This window comes from Myodes glareolus, chromosome 18 (assembly GCF_982192425.1).
Source record: "Myodes glareolus chromosome 18, mMyoGla1.1, whole genome shotgun sequence".
Lineage (NCBI taxonomy): Eukaryota > Metazoa > Chordata > Mammalia > Rodentia > Cricetidae > Myodes > Myodes glareolus.
This window is the reverse complement of record NC_142043.1, coordinates 56,570,483-56,589,117: the sequence shown is the minus strand read 5'-3', so window position 1 is coordinate 56,589,117 and position 18,635 is coordinate 56,570,483. Positions and strand designations below refer to the sequence as shown.

General features: G+C 44.9%; 1 protein-coding gene across 1 annotated transcript in view; it reads left to right on the top strand.

The window, feature by feature from the left end:
* Positions 1–18,043, top strand: part of Ube2d1 (ubiquitin conjugating enzyme E2 D1) — a 30,257-nt gene extending 12,214 nt beyond the window's left edge. The window contains exons 2-7 of the mRNA XM_048451523.3: positions 10,743–10,806; positions 10,894–10,925; positions 12,896–12,973; positions 13,909–14,014; positions 16,389–16,482; positions 17,164–18,043. Of these exons, the coding sequence (XP_048307480.1) occupies positions 10,743–10,806; positions 10,894–10,925; positions 12,896–12,973; positions 13,909–14,014; positions 16,389–16,482; positions 17,164–17,209 (420 nt within the window). The 3' untranslated portion in view covers positions 17,210–18,043. The remainder of the gene's footprint in view (positions 1–10,742; positions 10,807–10,893; positions 10,926–12,895; positions 12,974–13,908; positions 14,015–16,388; positions 16,483–17,163) is intronic.
* Positions 18,044–18,635: the final 592 nt, after the last annotated feature.

Here is an 18,635-nt window from a genome sequence, read left to right as displayed (position 1 = left end):
ATGGCAAGATGGGAGAGGGCGTTGGCAGAATCACCTGGGAGCTTCCAGGTCTGCTAGCCTGGTGTCACCAGCATGGCAGAGACTTGCCCCAGTGAAGAGAACAACTCCCGAGAGCTGGCCTTTTAACTGTGATGTGTGCTTAATGGTACGGCCACACTCATGCTCACACGTGCACATACATCGCACATATAAACATATGCATGCACACTAGTGGTTAATAAACAAAAACTGGAAACCAAGGTGAGCGGCTCTTGAAGTTAACCTATGGCTTCCGTGTGGATCTGAGTCCACACGTACTTACACCTACGTTCACAGATGCCCCCTGAGAGCAGCCTTTGGCAGACACACCTGGTGTATGACGTCACCAGGACCGGCTTGTTGAAGTGAGCTCGCCTCCTATCCCTTAACTAATTGAATGCACCAGCATTTTGAAGTCTTCCAAGGAGGAAACCGTGTGGTATGAAATCAAGATGTCTTTTAGCTCAGATGCATAGGGGTCCTGTGTGGGGAGACACCGGTGACTGTGTGACATCGCCCTTTCGGAAGAGCTCCAGTCTGCTGGGGGAGGAGATCAACCTGGATTATAAACCCAGACACCAAATGTAGCGTGTCTGCCCTTCAGAGGCGACACCAAATCAGGCAAAAGAAAATGCAGTCAGTCCTGTAAGAGTCACCGGCTGGTTTGGGATTTTTGAGGGAGAGATTTTTTTTTTTTTTGTAACTTCTATTTATTTTTTTAATTCATTTTACATTCTAACCAAGGTTCTTCCTCCCACCCCTCCTCCTCTCCCCCCCTCACCTCTGCCCCAGCTCACCACCCCATCCACTCCTCCCAGCAGGTAAGGGCTCCCGTGGGGAGTCGACACAGTTTGGCACATTAATTTCGGGCAGTACCGAGCCCCTCCCCTCTGCATTAAGTCTGAGAAAGGCATCCCCTCATAGGGAATGGGCTTGAACAAGTTAGCTCCTGCACCAGGGATAGATCCTGGTCCTACCACCAGGGGCCCCTCATCAGCTGGCTCCCGCATCCGGAGGACCTAGTTCCGACCCATGGAGTTTCCTCAGCTGTCCATACAGAGTTCATGCCTTTCCACGAGCTTGGTTCAGCCGTCTCCGTAGATTTTCTCCATCACGATCTTGATCTCATTTGTTCCCGTATTCCCTCTTCCCTCTCTTGGGAAGACTGGATCCGGAGAAGCTAGAGCCTTCTTCCAGTAATTGATGGAACCGGATGCAAAAATCCACAACCAAGCACCAGGGAGAGGAGCTTTTATCCTGTTAATTAATTGCTGGGGAAGCCAGGGCTTTTGAAATCATGCTTTCCTGTGCGTGGAACTGAATAATTTAAACTTGAGGCCGTAAGTCAGGCCCCCGTGCACGAGCTGCGTGCTTCCCGCTGCACACGCCCAGCCCGGTGTATGCTGTCTCCTATGCAAGTTCAGAGCGTCTGCCTGTTACAGCGAGGAAACCACAAAAGTGTTTTCAGTGTGCTCAGTGCCAGTTCTCCAGAAGTGTTTACTGTGCCGCGTCATATTAAATCTCAGGGTAAATAAGGTCGCCGTGGATCGCTGGTCCCCTCCGCGAAGGGGCGGGCGTTACTCTTCTGGGAGCCAGGAGATGGACGCAGCCTCCTCTCCGCTCCCAGCTTTATTTCCTTGTATTTGTTTGCTTTCTTTGAATTAGGCGGGCCTCATCTACTTTTAGATGTTAAGTCCCTAGAGGCAGGGGCTGTGTCCTGGTTGGTTTTGTGGAGAACACTTAGCATATTGTGGGGGGGATTATAAACATACCATCTGTGCCCGTTTAAATTCAGTTGAGGCCTCCCAATGCTTCTCTTTGTGTCTTGCTGATTATAGAAGTCTGCACTGGAATAGACATGCTTAACCATGGGAGGATCTAGAAATCCAATAAATACACAATTTTTTCAGCCTTGCAAGGGTTTTTTTGTTTATTTGTTTTTGTTTTATGGGTCTAGTCAAGCTGTCAGGACATTGGCCTGTAACCTGTTAATAACTTGCATTCTGAAATTTAGATACCCCTGCCACACGTCCATCGCATGAACTTGGAAAATTGCTTCTTTGGCAGAGACCACTTTCCTCTGGGGAGCATTTTCATTCCATGTTGATGGTATTTATTCATCGCTTAGTCTATATTCAGATATAGGCTTGGCTTCTTTGAAGTGGTGTCTCCGCTGTGAAGACACCTGATCAAATCAACAATCCCACTTTTGAATTTCTGGAATGAAACTGAAACGCACGTCTACAAGGTACGCTCACATTCACCTTGCCGTGACGCGTATCTGAGGACATTAACAGCCGTACTTTGCACGATGTGGCCTCCAGACATCCTTGCCTATGCTTTTAATATTGTCCTGTTATTTACTGAGGGAAGCCTGGCTTAAAAAGTTACAGTGTTGGGCCACAGAAATGGTGGAGTGGTGAGCACTCTGCTGTTGATGCAGAGGACCCAAGTTTGGTTCCCAGGACTCATAATAACCTAGAGCTTCAGCTCCAGCGGATCCAAAACCCTTCTTTGCACTCACCTACACACACACACACACACACACCCCGTTAAAAATAAAATCTTTTCAAAAAAGCTATCACACCAGTTCTTTTTAAAGTTACAATGTAAACCTTTGGTGAACTATAAAAAAGGTGATGGATTTTTACAAAATGAAGAGAGTTGTGAACCTCACACCCAGGAAATCCCTCACAAGAGCCCCGGTGTTTAGGTCTCCGTGCGCACCACAGCCCCCAGCCTGTCTGACCACTGCTGACCCCGAGCGATCTCAGTGCTCAGGGCTCTATGAGCTTCGGGATGAGGTTAGCTCAGCACGGACCTCTACTCCACGGAGAAGAGCCACCCGAGGCAGTGACCCGAAAGTAGGTCAGCAGCATCCCGGATGAATAGGAGGGAATAGAGTTTTGAGGTTTCCTATACAAGCAATAAGGCCCAGAACATTCTAATGTTCCCTCTGGGCTTGGAGACTTTTCTAGACTACATTTTATATACCGTGTATTAGAAATCCCTGTGAGGTAATACTCCATGGTTGGTAGTTTCTTGGTATTCGTTTTCAGGTACCATGATGTTCAATGATACATTATCACAAAGGGCACTCCAGGCTAAGTGACCTGTAATTTCTCAGGTCACCGCTAAACTTTTTGCTCTATGCAACCTACACACCTGTTTATTTGTTTGCCAAATCTATTCATTCCCCATATCTTCAGGAATTTGACTGGAGCATGACTCCAATAATACCAAACATGTAAGTATCAAAAGCACCCTGCCCGCTGTCATAGAGGAATGCAGGAACAGGAGGCTTGAAGGTCTTGATTTCAAAACAAAAGCCTTCCAAATTGGGCGGAGGGCGCACACTCTCAGCTCCGGGGGAGGCAGGAGGATGGCAAGTTTGAGACTAACTCATTTAGCTAGTGAGAGCCTCTCCTGAAATAGAAGTGAAAATAAAAAAAAAAGCAAAAAACCATTCTAGCAAAAGAGGAAAGGGAGAAGAAATTAGCATTTATTAAGAATCTATTACAGGTGCCCAATACTAAGCGCTGTGCTTTTCCCATACTCAGGAGAGTTCAAGGTCACTGGTGCTGTCCCTGTGTCACACACTGTGTACTCGAGATTTGGGATTAATTAATTAGGGCTGCACAGCTACTAGCAAAATCAGCACAAGGCTCAACCTAACCAAATTTGACTCCAAAACTTTTCATTCTATAAATAGTCATTGCGGCCAGAGGGATGGCTCAGTGGTTAAAAAACACTTGCTGCTTTGGCAGAGGACCCAGGCTTGGTTTCCAGCACCCACATGGCAGCTCAGAACCTCTGTTATTCCATTTCCAAGAATGTCATGCTGCCTTCTGGCCTCTATGGACACCTGCACTCAGGTATACATACCCCATAGAGGCACGCGCAGGCACACACACACACACACACACACACACACACACACACACACAATAAATCTTTAAAAATAATGGCCTTTGAGGGCTTAGCTCAGTGGTTGCCCAGGCTATACAAGACGAGTTTAGCACCCACAACATTCATTAAGTAATATGAAATGGTATTACTATTTCAGAAAGATTTCAACATGATATTGGGAGTCGATCCATGTTCTTCCTGTGATGTCCATAGCGTTTGTAACCGTAGTGCATTTGCTAGCATGAGGAAAATAACTTGAAACACTCAGCTTCCTGGTTCTCCTACTTTGTCCTTTCCTTGTTCCAGGATTCAGCTAGACTCTCGCCCTGGATTTGCTGACCCAGTCTTGTGCATATCCATGCTGCGGTCCGCGACTGCACCTGGTCTCTCCTGGTCTTATCAGAAGTTTTTAATGGAAAGAGAAAATGCTTGAGATATAGAGAGATTTTTTTTTTAAAAAAAAAAAAAAGAAAGGAAAGAAAAACAGTGCCATTCCATCTCTTTTAAATTGTATAAGAAACTGAGGCAGGAGGATTTAAGTCCACGGCCAACTGGGGCTCTATGAGTTCCAGGCCAGCGTGGGCCATGTAGTGACACTCTCTCAAACAAGACAACACAGCAGAAGTAGCAGAACAGTAGGGCTATGCATTGCCCAGAGCTCCATGTGTGTTTCCAATCATCTGTTTTATGTATGTGTGTCGTATATAATCTGGAGACTGTAGCAGCAGAGACTAATAACTAGGTAACTCCCCTTGAGTGCTGTGTTACCTTTGCTTCTCACTCTTCGTTGTCAGCCTGTGGGATCCGTGCTGTTCTTCTCAATGGCTGTCAGGATTTCATAGTTATGTGGTTTGTAAGCTGTCCCCTTATTGGTGGGCCAATGGGTTACAGTCAGTGTTTTGTACTTAGACAAGATGCTGTATCAAACATCCTCGTGCGTGTGTGTTTGTGTGTGTGTGTGTGTGTGTGTGTGTGTGTATGTCTATTTGCATGGTGATTTGTATGAAGTAAGTCACTGGACCAAGGACCAAATGCATTTTTCTACTGTCATAGTCATTACCAAATTGCCCTCCCCAAAGCTGTCTTTCAACACACACCCCTCCCACACTGAGCGGCATGCTCACTTCCCAGTTGGGCATAAATGGGGGTATTCTATTCTGCTAACAATGGTTTTATTTGGGTCATGGTCTGGCGGGTGTTTGCCTCATCCACTGCGCATTTTGTTGTCCCCACGAGTCACTGCTTTGCTTTGATGCTCACGTGTGGATGGCATCATGAGTATACTAAGAATGGCCTTAAGTACTGCGAGCTCTTTTGGTCCAGCTTGCCTATGCAGGGGTCTGCCTGGAGCCTGAGGGTTCCATGAAACCCCAGAAGAGACCACCTGCGGTGTGTCTGAGACTCAAGGTCTCAACCATTCAATGTGGTTGGCGCCAATGAGAACCTTGAATTCTTGAGCAAACTGTATAATTATAGTGTCAACTCTTAGAGAGCAAAGATTCGAACACGTGGAGAGACAGCTTAACCTGAACATGTTATCATTATTTCTTTTAAATTTATGTAGTTCATCATAATTATTCTGTGTGTGAAGAGTATGTGTGTGTGTGTGTGTGTGTGCGCTGTACATGCATGCCAGGCCTGGAGGTCAGAAGAGAGCTTACATGGACCAGTTCCCTCCTGCCATGCGGTTCCTAGGGCTCAAACTTGGGCCATCAGGCTTGGCTTCCGGCGTCGACCTTGCTGGCCCTGGCATCAGTAAATTAGTTTTTATTTTTATTTTTTTAACACCCCATCTTCTTAAACCTTTTTTTCTTTCTTTTTTATTGTTTTTATTGAGCTATACATTTTTCTCCGCTCCCCTCCCTTCCTCCCCCCCCTTCTACCCTCTCCTGTGACCCCCACACTCCCAGTTTACTCAGGAGACCTTGTCTTTGTCTCCTTTCTATGGGGATCCATCTAAACATAAATCTTTCATCACACTCTTACGGTATCCGTGACAATTAATATTAGAGTACGTGTGAAATTTTGTCGAAATTAGATAGTTTCTATTGACCTACTAAAGTAATCGTGAGGGTAAAAATACCAGATACACATCAGTGACATAATAAAATTAACACTGATCACTCGGTGTCTAGCTCCAGGCTATGCAAGCAGATTGAAAAGAAACAAATAAGTGTAAAACGTTTTACTGTATGGGTCGAAGTCGGAATTTTATTTTCATATTAATATAAAAGAGTATGCCCCAGTTAATAAATGCAAGTATAGCGAATTTGATGTATCTCTTTGATGCAAAGTTTAGATGAAAATCAGCTGTCGGTACACAAATACAACCCAGCGATATCGTTGCCACATTTAAGGGAGCTGCAGAAGGTCAAGGAAGTTCAGGTTATTATACTGGACCCCTCTGATTGGTGCTAAATGATTCGTTTACAGTGATTGAGCAGTTGAGTAATTTAGGTGATTGAACTTGATTGATTTCCCTCAATTAGTTTTACTACCAAGTGTATGATATGATAGAAGTAGATGTGTAATAACACCCGTTGAAGGGGAGGAAGTGCCACTCCGATTGTAAGGCAGTTTGAAAAGAGAGGATGACTGAGTGACCCCTGACTTCTTGTGTCCCCCGAAACTACCTTGCCTGCAGAGCTGACTTTTACAAAGGTGGATATTGGGTGTGCTTGGGTGCAGTTTTCATGGACAGCTTCTTCACAGCCTAATGCTTTCACTTCCTTAGTTCATCTCAGGATTTCCTAAGCCTCCTCGTGTCTCTATTTTGCAATTTGTTTTGTTTTGTTTTGTTTTTTTTGTTGTTGCTTTTTGGTTTTTCAAGACAGGATTTCATTGTAGCTTTGTAGCCTGTCCTGGAACTAGCTCTCGTAGACCAGGCTGGTCCCGAACTCACAGAGATCCGCCTGCCTCTGCCTCCTGAGTGCTGGGATTAAAGGTGTGTGCCACCACCACCCAGCTTTCTGTTTTGCATTTAAGATCTGCATTTTTTTGCAGGTGAGGGAGGAGCCTTGCTGTCTGTTGTGCTTGCTGCCTGAACTGTGCCCCATGGCTGTGCTTGCGTATTCCCTGACAGCCTAGCAGGGCTTAGTGTAGGCTGTTTAATGTTCTGTCAGTTTCCTCTTCCAGCAGGGGAGCTTTCTGGAAACACTTTAAGAGCCCGCCCTTTGCAGAATTTACTTGTGAGGTTTGTTTCTTTATTCCTCTCATCCATCACCCTCCCTCTTCGAAAGAGGAAGTGGAATCAGGACATAAAAAATAATAATGAGAAAATATCTCTTCTAAATGTAATGCTTGAAGACTTGAAGAACAGCTTGCCGTTTGAGATTTGAATATGGTTCAAGGCTGTTGCAGCTAAAATATGGTTTTGAGTTGCCTTGTTAATAAACAAAATTAATTAGTGTGCATTTGTATCTCTATCCGATTTATTGCACACATTATCAGATTGCAAATTTCCATGCATATCATTAATAGTTTTTAAGCCATAGAGATTGCATTTTTCTGATTAACTAGTTAAAATGAACACAAGTACTATTTACATTAATGTTTAGAGGGAGGCATGTTGGCTCATGCCTTAATCCAAGCATTTAAGAGGCAGAAGCAGACTGATCTCTAGGAGTTCAAAGCCAGTCTGATCTACACAATGAGTTCCGGGCAAGGCAGGGCTACATAGTGAGACCTTGTCTTAAAGAGAGAGAGAGAGAGAAAGAAAAAGGAGAAAAAAAAAGTTGGGGTACGTGAATGTTGTTTAGAAGACAGCTCCACAAGTAATTTTAAAAGCATTTCCCAAAGCCCAAATTAGAAAAAAAAATCGTCAAAAGGCTCCTTCTGTAACGGGACTGTCATTAGAAACAGCTCTCTCCCTCTCTCTCACTCACACTGTTTAAACCGTTATCTTTTGCTACCCAAGAACTGATGAGCTCTACTTCTGTATTGTCTCAACGTTAATTGGGATGTTTGCTATGGGCTAGAGAGATCCTGCTGCACACTTGACCTGTATCATGTCCCGTGGTTGTCATGGAAACTGTAGATGAAACAGTAATGTCACACTGTATTTTAACGATACCTGGAAAGCAAAAGTCATTCCATGGTCACCAGGTGAGTGGTGGTGCCGGGGATGAAATGTCAAAGCCTTGTTTTTGAATGGGGTGGGGTGGGGCAAAGCAGAAGACTGAAGTCTTCCATTGCTTAACAGTACATGAAGCAACAGAGGGGCCGAATGAGTTAGTTCCTTTTTGTTTACAAGGAGGAAAAAAAAACAGAAATGAAAGTAGCAAAAGGCGCTGAAGGGACATGGACTTTAAAGGAGGCCTCTGGCTTGCACTGGGCTCCCAGCCATGCATCTGGTCACATCTTTTTCCTTGTCTTTATTAGCACGCCAAATGGATGCGATCATGGCTGTTTTGCCACTGTCATGAGCTGACGTCTTTCAGGTTCTAGAATTTCTGAAGTGTAGGCAAAGTGTCTTTCGGTGATTAGCGGTGCACAGTCGGATGATCCCCAGCAGGATTTTGGAGTCGATGAAAAGTGCAAATTGTTTGTGTATCTTTCCACGGAGATGTTGAATCATAGATTCAATCATAGACTCCACATGGCTACTCTCCTCACCACCTTGTCTTCTTGAGGTCCCTGCCTCAGTAAACACGTCTTTATTTGCACATCGGGAAAGCTAAGAAGTAAGGAGTCGGGCTACCCGGGTTTGCAGATGGCGCGGTAGCTTGCTTTCCATGTGTCGAACAGGGGAATCTGCCGACACTCACCTCTGAGGATGGTCCAGATGACAGAGACCGTAGAACCCTCTGCTGCCCCAATGTCATTATATTGCACAGCATGTTTGGTGGCTTCTCCTTCCTTTGTTTTCATAGACCTGAGGTAGGGAAGCCCCTAGAGTGTCCCAGGGCAGTGCCTCGTGTCTCCTTGCCACTCTTCCAAGTTTAGTGCCCACGCCTGCCCCATCTTGCCTTCAGTAACTCATCTTGCAGTTTGCTCTTCTGCCTCATCCCTTGACATTGCAGCAAGGGTTTTTATCATATTCTGGCCAGACCTTTCCTCCCCATCCCCCAACTCCGACCATATCCTCTCCTCTCCCTAACCACCCAACTTCCATGTTCCCTCTTTCTCTTAAAAAAAAAAAAAAAAAACCAATAAATAAATAAATAAATGCCACTCAAAAATATGGAGTCCACTACTTCTTAAAAACCATCTCTGTGCACTTTGTGTAGCACTGTATCCTTCGTGGGGTGTGTGTTCTGGTCCTGCCTGGCTTCCACACGCCTTCCCAGGCTCATGGCATATCGCTCGACCCACTCAGTGCCAGCTCCCACTCATCCCTTGTGGTTCCGCTTCACTGGCTTCGTCAGGGATAGACCCTCATTGATCTTCCAAGCTAAAGTGGGTTCTTCAGGGATAATCTTTTCCTTTGTGTAGTGATAACGATGGAGCCCCAGCCTTTCACATGCTAGGCAGTTACTCCGCTCCTGAGCTACATTCCCAGCCTGTATGGTTTTTGATAGTGCTTTTCTCTTTAAGATTGATCTTTAAGTGTGTGTGTGTGTGTGTGTGTGTGTGTGTGTGTGTGTATGCACACATGACTGTGAGTGCCTATGGAGGCCAGAAGAGGGCATTGGACTCTCTGGAGCTGGAGTTAGAGATGTTTGTGGGCTGTTGTGTAAGTGCTGGGGTTTGAACTCAGACCCTCTGTGAGAGTAGAGCCCGCTCTCAGCTGCTGAGCCATCCCTCCAGTGCACAGTATTTAATATTGAGGTCATACCTCACTCATTTGGGGAGGGTCAGTTCTTTCCCAACCAAAGCTAGGAAGATGAAGTGATTTCTTCAAGGCAGTCGATGCACTTATATTTGGGATTCTGGGCCAAGGCTGACCAGCCTGAAAGCTGACCAGCCTGAAAGCTGTGTCTGCCACTGGCCTTCCCTTTGAAACCTTGAGGATAGAGACGGGCCCGTGAATCATCAGCGCTGTGGGTTTCAGAACATGGCCTGGCTGCCTTCATATGCTGTACTCGTATGTTGTGTGTGTGCATGTGTGTTTGCGAGTTTGAATACACATGCACATGTGGGCGTTTGGAGGCCAGACGTTGATTGGTGTCAGGCGTCTTCCTCACTTGTTTTTCCCATGTTATTCCTGAGACAAGGTCTCTCTCTGAACCTGGAACTTCCCAGGTAGCCAGGCTGACTGGCCAGCCAACCCAGCCAGCCCCAAGGATATTCCAGTCTCTCGCCAGTGAGGGGATTCCGGGCTTGCCTCATGCACCTGACTTTTTACACGCGTGCTGGGAACTGAACTCAGGTTCTCGTACTTAGGCAGCGAGCACTTTCTGGAAAGATCCTGTACACAGATGCTTGGATGCTACAAGTTGTTCCTTAAGTATCCATTTTCCCCAAGTCCTCACCCCCGCTCATTAGATTGTAACTTACTAGAAGTCAGACCTTGTTTTTAGGGGGCTGGAAATAAAACCTGGGGAGCTCATGCATGAGTTACAGTGCCAACCAGGACCTGCTGGCTTTGTTGGTACCATCTGCGTAGCAATGACATATACGATCTTGCGCAAGGAGATGCGAACAAACTGCTTTCATGTTAGGAATCTTAAAGGAAAACACTGTTTTATTCTGCTTAAATCCCTCCAGAGACTGAAGCGATCTCATCAAGGACCTCAGTGGCAGAGTCCATGGCGACTAGAATTAAGCTAAAATAATTTCACGCGATGTCCCTAGCCTGTGTCTTTCTGGGTCCACAGTGCCTGTTCCCTAAGGGAAGGGGAGGATTAACTGCAAGTATTTCTGCTTTCCTTCAGGAATTAAGTGATCTACAGCGCGACCCACCTGCCCACTGCTCCGCGGGACCTGTGGGAGATGACCGTAAGTTTACTCTGTTGCTAGGGGTTGCTACCGTTGAAAGGGTGGCTTCGAGCAGCTCTAAGTGACCTCCATCCCTCTGTGTTTCAGTGTTCCACTGGCAAGCAACCATCATGGGGCCCGTAAGTACAACTCACACGTGTGGACTAACCCCCGCGGCCGCTCTTCACTCTTGCCTTTTGACCTGTGAGCTGATGTTTGTAACTCAGGTTGCCTATTCTTGTCCGCTGAATCACTCAGGGAGCAAAACACGACCGAGGGGGCGGGAGCGATTTCTCTAAAGCACGACTGGCAAGCACCTGCTGGGTCACAGCGATATTTCCCTGTGCTGATACCTCCCCGTTATATAGCAAGGTCACGCTCTCTGTGCAGGCCATCTGTGTTGGCCTTGTTAATTTTCTAAAACAGAGTCCGCTGTATTTAAGGGGAGCCGAGCATCCCTTGCCTATCCACAGTTTTCATAGGTTTGCAATAAGTCTGACCCGGGAATGGACTTGCTACACCCGGCAAGTGTCCGTCTGCAGTAGGTCTCATCATGGCTCTTGACTGCAGAAGAAGTGAAGGAGCCCTGCAGTGGGTGGCCTTCGTCGCCTTTTGAGTTTGCTGCACTGCCTTAAACTGACCCCTCTTTGTTATCTATGTTTCTTCCTACACCTGAGAAGCATCGATGGCTTGAAACAGGTTTTGCTTTCTATGAACAGAATGCTAATTGTGAAAGAGCCGGCACCGTGCTCCCGTCTACTTTCTGGATGAGAACACGCTAGCAATATCTTTCCTGAATGCCATCCATACTTCCCCTGGGGCACTTTATCTACTCGGTCGTGGAGTTTTAAATCTTTTGCCCTCATATCCAAAGACTGGGAGAGAAAAAAAAATGCTGAATTTCAAAGAAAAGCCTCCGAGGAATTACCCTGAATGACTACATTAGCCTATTAAGTTGTTATGTTAGAGGGGGGGAAATGCAACATATTTACCTAACAGCTTTCAATAAGAAGCTGGTTCCTTCTGCTTGCTGTTCATTATCTGCTACGAGCCATCCAAGTCCCATCATCTAAAGGTGTGCCTCGCCGTCAGAGCTGGGGCCGCCACGGGATTTCCCAGGTGAACCGTGTGTCGTGAGCAACTGTGAAGTTGTTTTGCATGCCTGTCCTGTTTCAATAGCACCAACCCTCTCCACCACCTTCTGTCACATCACTTCACTGTCCACGCCGACCACGCTTAGTGTCATAACATTTTTCACAGTTACTACACTAGAACTCAATCAGCTACATAGTAAGAATAATTTTATTCTTATATTATATAATACGAATGCTCTAATCTTTATGCAGAACTTTAAGCGAGGAAAGGATGACAGTTACTTTTATTACCCATGGTGCATTCCAGGAAATAGGAAGAAAATAGAATTTCGGATATATTTTGGTTTTTTTCTCCTTTAATATTTTGTTGTGTGTGTGTGTGTGTGTATACGTGTGTGTACATGTGTGTGTTATTGCCACTTAGGAGGTAACCAAGCTTTGGTAAAACTGTTGCTTAATTCAATATATCATGAATACTGAATGTATCCAGCTAGGTTTTGGAGTTTTGTCTTCTACAATATAAAATACTAGCAAATGAATATTGGGGGGTAAACTGTGTGGTGGCGCCACTTAACCCTCTTACGCACTTACCCACTTTGGTTGCACTTAAGTGGGCATTAGAACTTAAAATTTGGAAGTGAAGAAATAGAAGGTAAATATTAGTCCTAGCCTTTATAAAACACCGGTGACTGCTCTAGACGATTGTCTTTCCTCACAGCAGCCCTTGCGTCTACACTGGTCCCCGTAAGTGGTCTGTTTGGTTAAATCATACTGCTGTGTGTGTCTGCTCCCCTTTAAATTCTGTGGGCGCCTTGGAAAACCTCATTCCTGGCAAGGAGCCTGCTCTCCAGGTAAATCACTCCAACGTCTGGTGCTAGCATCATGTTTCTTTGTACAAGCTGATATCTGACGACGGTGTGTAGAAGCCTTTCATGCCGTTCACACCCGGGGGGAATCATTCGGGCTTGTGTACGTGTTGCGGCCGGACACTGATGCGCCCTGTTGTGTCATTTCAGCCTGACAGTGCATATCAAGGTGGAGTCTTCTTCCTCACGGTCCACTTCCCGACAGACTATCCCTTTAAACCACCAAAGGTATTTATTTCTGTGACTGATGTGTCCCATAGCAGGGGTTTCCACTGTTTGTCTAAAGATGGTCTCATGATGTCCCAAACTCGGGGCAGGTTAGTGAGGGCAAGCTCCTTGGTACACCCTCCAGATCTGAAACACAAAATACTCTTTCTTAGTCAAGTAGTTGCCTTTGCCTGTTAAACGAGAGGTGGCATTGGCTGCCAACTAGGCTCATGGGCTTCTCCTCCTTGAGATATGTGTAGTCTGGAATGTTTTTGTTGTCAAGGATCAAGCTTTTCTATCCTTAACATTATCTTTCCAAACTGAACACATATTGAGCCTCAACCACATCCCCTCACAATGGGAACCAGGAAGGACGCACACCGGACGGCAGAGGGGAGGAAATCACGTCCTCGGAGGGTTAGAGCCCAAGGAAGAAGCAGTGATGGGCACACGAGGGAGGGAAAATGAACACAAGCTGCTAGGGAAGTAATTGTAGCAATTCTAAAATACCTACTTTACACGGATGACATCACACGGCAGTGCCTCTTGTCGAGACGCAGATTCGCAGTGGGTTTTACAGGACAGGTGACCAGCTGGGGGCATCTCCCTTCTGCTCTGATGGACTCGGTGGCCTGTTTATAGCTCCAGGTGGCCCGCTGGGTGTTACTGACGGGCGGGTTAACAGGAGTAGTTGGCGGTGTGATGAAAGCCAGAGCAATCGGTCCAGGTGCCACTGAGCCGGTCACACCAGCTATTACACCCCAGACACCTGCCCACACCTGGAGGAGAAGCAGCGCTTAGACTGAGTCTCCTTCAAGTCCCCAGTAGCTGAGCTGCGTGTAGATGTTTCTGTTCCAAAGCTGGGTAACGCTGAGCGCATTTCACCCTTGAGCGGATCGGTTCTGCTTGTTCACAGTTTGTGACGGTCAACACATTTTGCTCTCTTTTATTTATAGATTGCTTTCACGACGAAAATCTACCACCCAAATATAAACAGTAATGGAAGTATTTGTCTTGACATCCTGCGGTCCCAGTGGTCGCCAGCTTTGACTGTATCTAAAGGTAATTCTAATTATTGGATTTAAAATAGGCATGGGGAAGATTGTACAATGTCTAGGGATCAGAATTTAAACAAAAGCCAATAATCAGACAAAGAAAAACAATGCTTCAACCCTCTGTGCTTACTTCTCTTTTGATTTTACTTTCTCTATTAACTCTTCGGTCACTCTGGCTTTTAGTAAGCTTTGGGGTTGGGAGAAATGAATGGATGGGCAAATAGAAACAAAATCATAGATTCAAATTACTGGAACTAAGGGCTGGAGAGAAGGCTCAGATACTAAAAGTGCATACTGCTCTTGCATAAGACCTGACATGGGTTTCAGGCACCCGAGTTGGGCAGCTCACAACCACCTGTTATTCCAGCTCCAGGGGACCCAACGCCCTCTTCTGGCCTCCAAGGGCAACTGCGCTCACATGCACATGTATACATATCCACACGGACAGACACACACATACACATAACTAAAACTAGGAAAATCTAAATTTAAACATTGCTAGAGTTGGAAATTTTATGATAAGCCTGTGGATGTCTGTCCTTCTGTCTTTACAAAAGAAGTAAGAGTAATGCCAGTAAGAGGAGTTTGCTTGTCTGATGGGGATGGGAGGGCATATTTTGGGACTCATCCCAATCATTGAAGTGTCTAGTAACAGTAAAAAGGACAACTTGAGGACTGGATGATAAAATAAGCAGCGAAAAAGGAAAGGTCTGCTTCATGCTGCAGAGCGATGTTGTGAAGGTAGCGTACCTGTCTAGTTTGAGGAATCTGCAGCATCACTGTGATTGGCAGCTGCCCCATGCTGGTGCTTTTTTGAGAGGCGGCATCACCTTGTCCTTTGCTGAGCCATCAGCTGTGCTCACAGATCCTTAGAAACCATTTTGGTTCCACTCATTGGCCAACAGTGCATACGGTGCCAGCAGTCCTTGCCTAGTGTCTCTAATAGAATAGAACCTGGCAGTTGGAAAAAACTGTTTGGATTACACACATCTGCCCCTGAACTAGCTACCACATCCCCCCCCCCTTTTTTTTTTTTAATAAATTTGAGTCAGGTGTTTTTCCTTGCAGGTTTCATGAGGCACTGAACTCCTGATTCTTCTGTCTCTATGTTCTGGGTGCTGGGGTGACAGGCATGAGCCTTCATTGGATGTTAGGGCTGGGGCCCAGGGCCCTGTGCATGCTAGGCATGCACTCGTATCAACAGAGCTATATCTCAGTGCTAGAAGTTGTTCTTAAATGGGATAATCTTACCAGAGGCAGGGGCCACAGCCATAATTGTTTCAAGTCTTAGGTAAAGCCAAAGAACCTCCGGTTCGATTATTTATAACTGGTCATTTTCCTGACCTAAAATGGTCATGTAGCATCCTTTCATAACATTTCAGCAGTGGGCCGGGCGATGGTGGTACACGCCTTTAATCCCAGCACTTGGGAAGCAGAGGCAGGCAGATTTCAGTGAGTTCAAGGCCAGCCTGGTCTACAAAGGAGTTCCAGGACATTCAGGATGACTGGCCTGTGCTTCTCTGCCTGATGGAGGGGTTTTGTTTGTTTGTTTGTTTGTTTTTGTTTGTTTGTTTGCTTGTTTTTTAGTGTAGCTGTTTTCATTAGAAGTTTTGACATGATAGCAAACAAATACCTTCCAGTTTCTGTGTTTCTTTTATAATATATAAGTTAGACATGGGTGAGTGTGAATCTAGTTAAATACAAGGTGTAAAGAGTGGGAGCTTGGTTGGGAAAAGACCTTGCATTTCATGGACAGACACCCAAGTTCTTGACTTGAAAGATTGCCGGCAGCTACTTTGGATGACACACATTGTTTAAGTAAACATAGATAACGTAGAGTTCAAAATGTCAAAAGTAATTATTTCATTCCTTTAAAAAGCAGTATATTTACCTACCAACTGAAGTTAATATAGAAAATTAATATAAAAGGTGGCTCAGAGGTTAAAAGCACTGACTGCTCTTCCAGAGGTCCTGAGTTCAATTCCCAGCAAGCACATGATGGCTGGAATGAGATCTGGTGCCCTCTTCTGGCTTGCAGGCAGAACACTAAAAATGTAACCCCCATGTGGCTTTTATAGTTTTACAATGCTGGTTTTCTTTCTTTCTTTCTTTTTTTCTTTCTTTCTTTCTTTCTTTCTTTCTTTCTTTCTCTCTCTCTCTCTCTCTCTTTCTTTCTTTCTTCCCTTCTTTCTTTTTCTGCTAGGGTCTCAGGCTTGCTTGGCAAGCCACCTGCCCCGAGCTGCTCTCTTGCCTCTGCATGGCCCTTTCCTCTTTCGTTTCCTTTATAGTCAGTGCAGTGAGTTCCGCGTGGGTAAGCTTTATAAAGCAGCAAGGGCATCACCTAATGAAATGCTTGTTGGTTCTTTTTTTTCCCAATCTAGTGTTATTGTCCATATGCTCGCTGCTCTGTGATCCTAATCCAGATGATCCTTTAGTACCAGATATTGCACAGATCTATAAATCAGACAAAGAAAAGTAAGTGCTTCCTGTTGTCCACTTCCTGTTGTCCACTTCCTGCTGTCCACTTCCTGTTGTACACTTCCTGTTGTACACTTCCTGTTGGGTGCATTTCAATATAGTTTGCTGCCTGTGGGTGATAGCTGAAGTAGTTAGCTCTGTGTAAGGTGTCATTCCACATCCCCACACCCCCGCTGGAGACTTTTTTTTTTAACTGTCTTTAAAACAAAAACAGAACCTCTTTCCGGGTCAGTGTTATGTGTTTTCTGTCTGTGCTGTGCCCTCATCATTTCGAGCTGGTAAATTAGACATGGAAGGATTTAATCACTGGGAAGCCCTGGGCATTGTTTGGCTGTCTTTTCCTAGGAAGAGAAGTTAATTCTCTGCCCACCCACTCTGACCTTCTCCTTCCAGTGGCTTCCTTCTCCTGGTGCGTGATAACCCTGCCTCCGGGGTAGTGTCTATAGATTTCTGTTCGAAGTTGGTTTTCTGTCTCTTGTTTGTTTTGTTTTGAGTAATCTAGGAATTTACAGGTCGTTGGTTTTTGCTTTTGGGTTGGCGTGTTTGTGTTGCCTAAACCCCGTGGCTGGTGAGAGCATGGTGGTCGCGTGAGGAGGCAGAGGACCAGATTCTGAGCAGAGTGAGGCTCCTGCGGGTTAAACATGTGTGTTTTTACTCTCTCTTTTTGTATGCCTACAGATACAACAGGCACGCAAGAGAATGGACTCAGAAATATGCAATGTAATGTTTTCAAACACTTTCACTTATACCAGAGTACTGTAAAATCTATGTCTTTTTCAACATTAGCAGTAAATCGAGCGCTGTGGGCTGTCTCCTTTGTTCCACTGAACCCTTTGGTTGCTACTCATTTTAAATGTGTTTCTGAAGCAAGACAGAACAAACCTCCAAAACTACCCTTGAAACTGTGCTGAGAGCATTTGGCATCTTGTGCTCGTTGAGGAGGACATTTATTTTGGTTTCTGAGACACTTGGACACCTGCATCTTCGAAGCAAGATCCGCGACATGACTGAGAAACAACCAGATGATTTTTTTTTTTTTGCTGAAAGGAGATGTTTTTACATGAGAAACACTGTATGTACTGTCCAAGATGTCATCACTTTTATAAATCTGAACTCAGATTTCATTCTTTGTTAGCTCACTTTATAATTTGTATTTTTTTACTGTATAGACTAAATATATTCTATGTCAACTCATGACTTTTTTCCCTGTGAACAGTATTGAAGCCCCCAACAACTGATGATGAATTAACTGTGCCCCCTTGTCTTAGGATATTCTGTGGGTTGAATGCATATTTCTTAAGCCGGAACTGATCTTCACACTGTATTTCCCAGTATACCGATTAGAATGGAGAGACCCTTGTTTTGGTTTTATTGTACTTGACTTAACTTTATTGCAATGTGAATTAATTGCACTGCTAAGTAGGAGGGTGTGTCACTTTCTTTTTTTTGGTTGCTCTTCACATTTGAATTTTTTTTTCTGTATAGGCAATATTATATTGACACCTTTTACAGATCTTACTGTAGCGTTTTCCATATAAATAAAATGCTTTTTCTACTATCTGTCTTGATTACTTAATATAAAAACCAAAACTGCTTGATCTGTCCTTAAGGATCAAAACTCTAGAATTTTTCATGAAGACTATTTCCAATGTGGAAAATTAAATATTTTTTTTTTTTTGTATTTAAAAGACATTTGTTTGGGAGTGAGTTCCGTGGTCCACATGAAGAAAAGGAGTCGATTCTCTTCTTCCATCATGGGGTTCTTTAAAATCCAGCTCAGGTCACTTGGTCACCTCTAATCCTTGACCACCCCACCTCCTATCTTGGCATTTCTAATAGCCACTTTATTCCAGTAAGTTAGTACCTCTTTATCAGCTTGTTGGCTGTGGGGTTATTTACTTTGGTCCCTTGTTGTAAACAAGAATTTAGAGGCTGGGGTTTATCAACATCCAAGATGGAGTACTTATAAATGTCCCAAAAGGACTGTGGGTTTGTATCCACTACCCTAAAGAATAGTCTTGATAACTCTGAGGAACATCCAGGCCGACTTGTGAGAAAGACTCTCAGTATCACTGCCATGACATCACTCAATGTTTTAAAGTCTGGAATCTCTAAAATAGAATTTTAATGCCATCACAATTTGGAAAGTA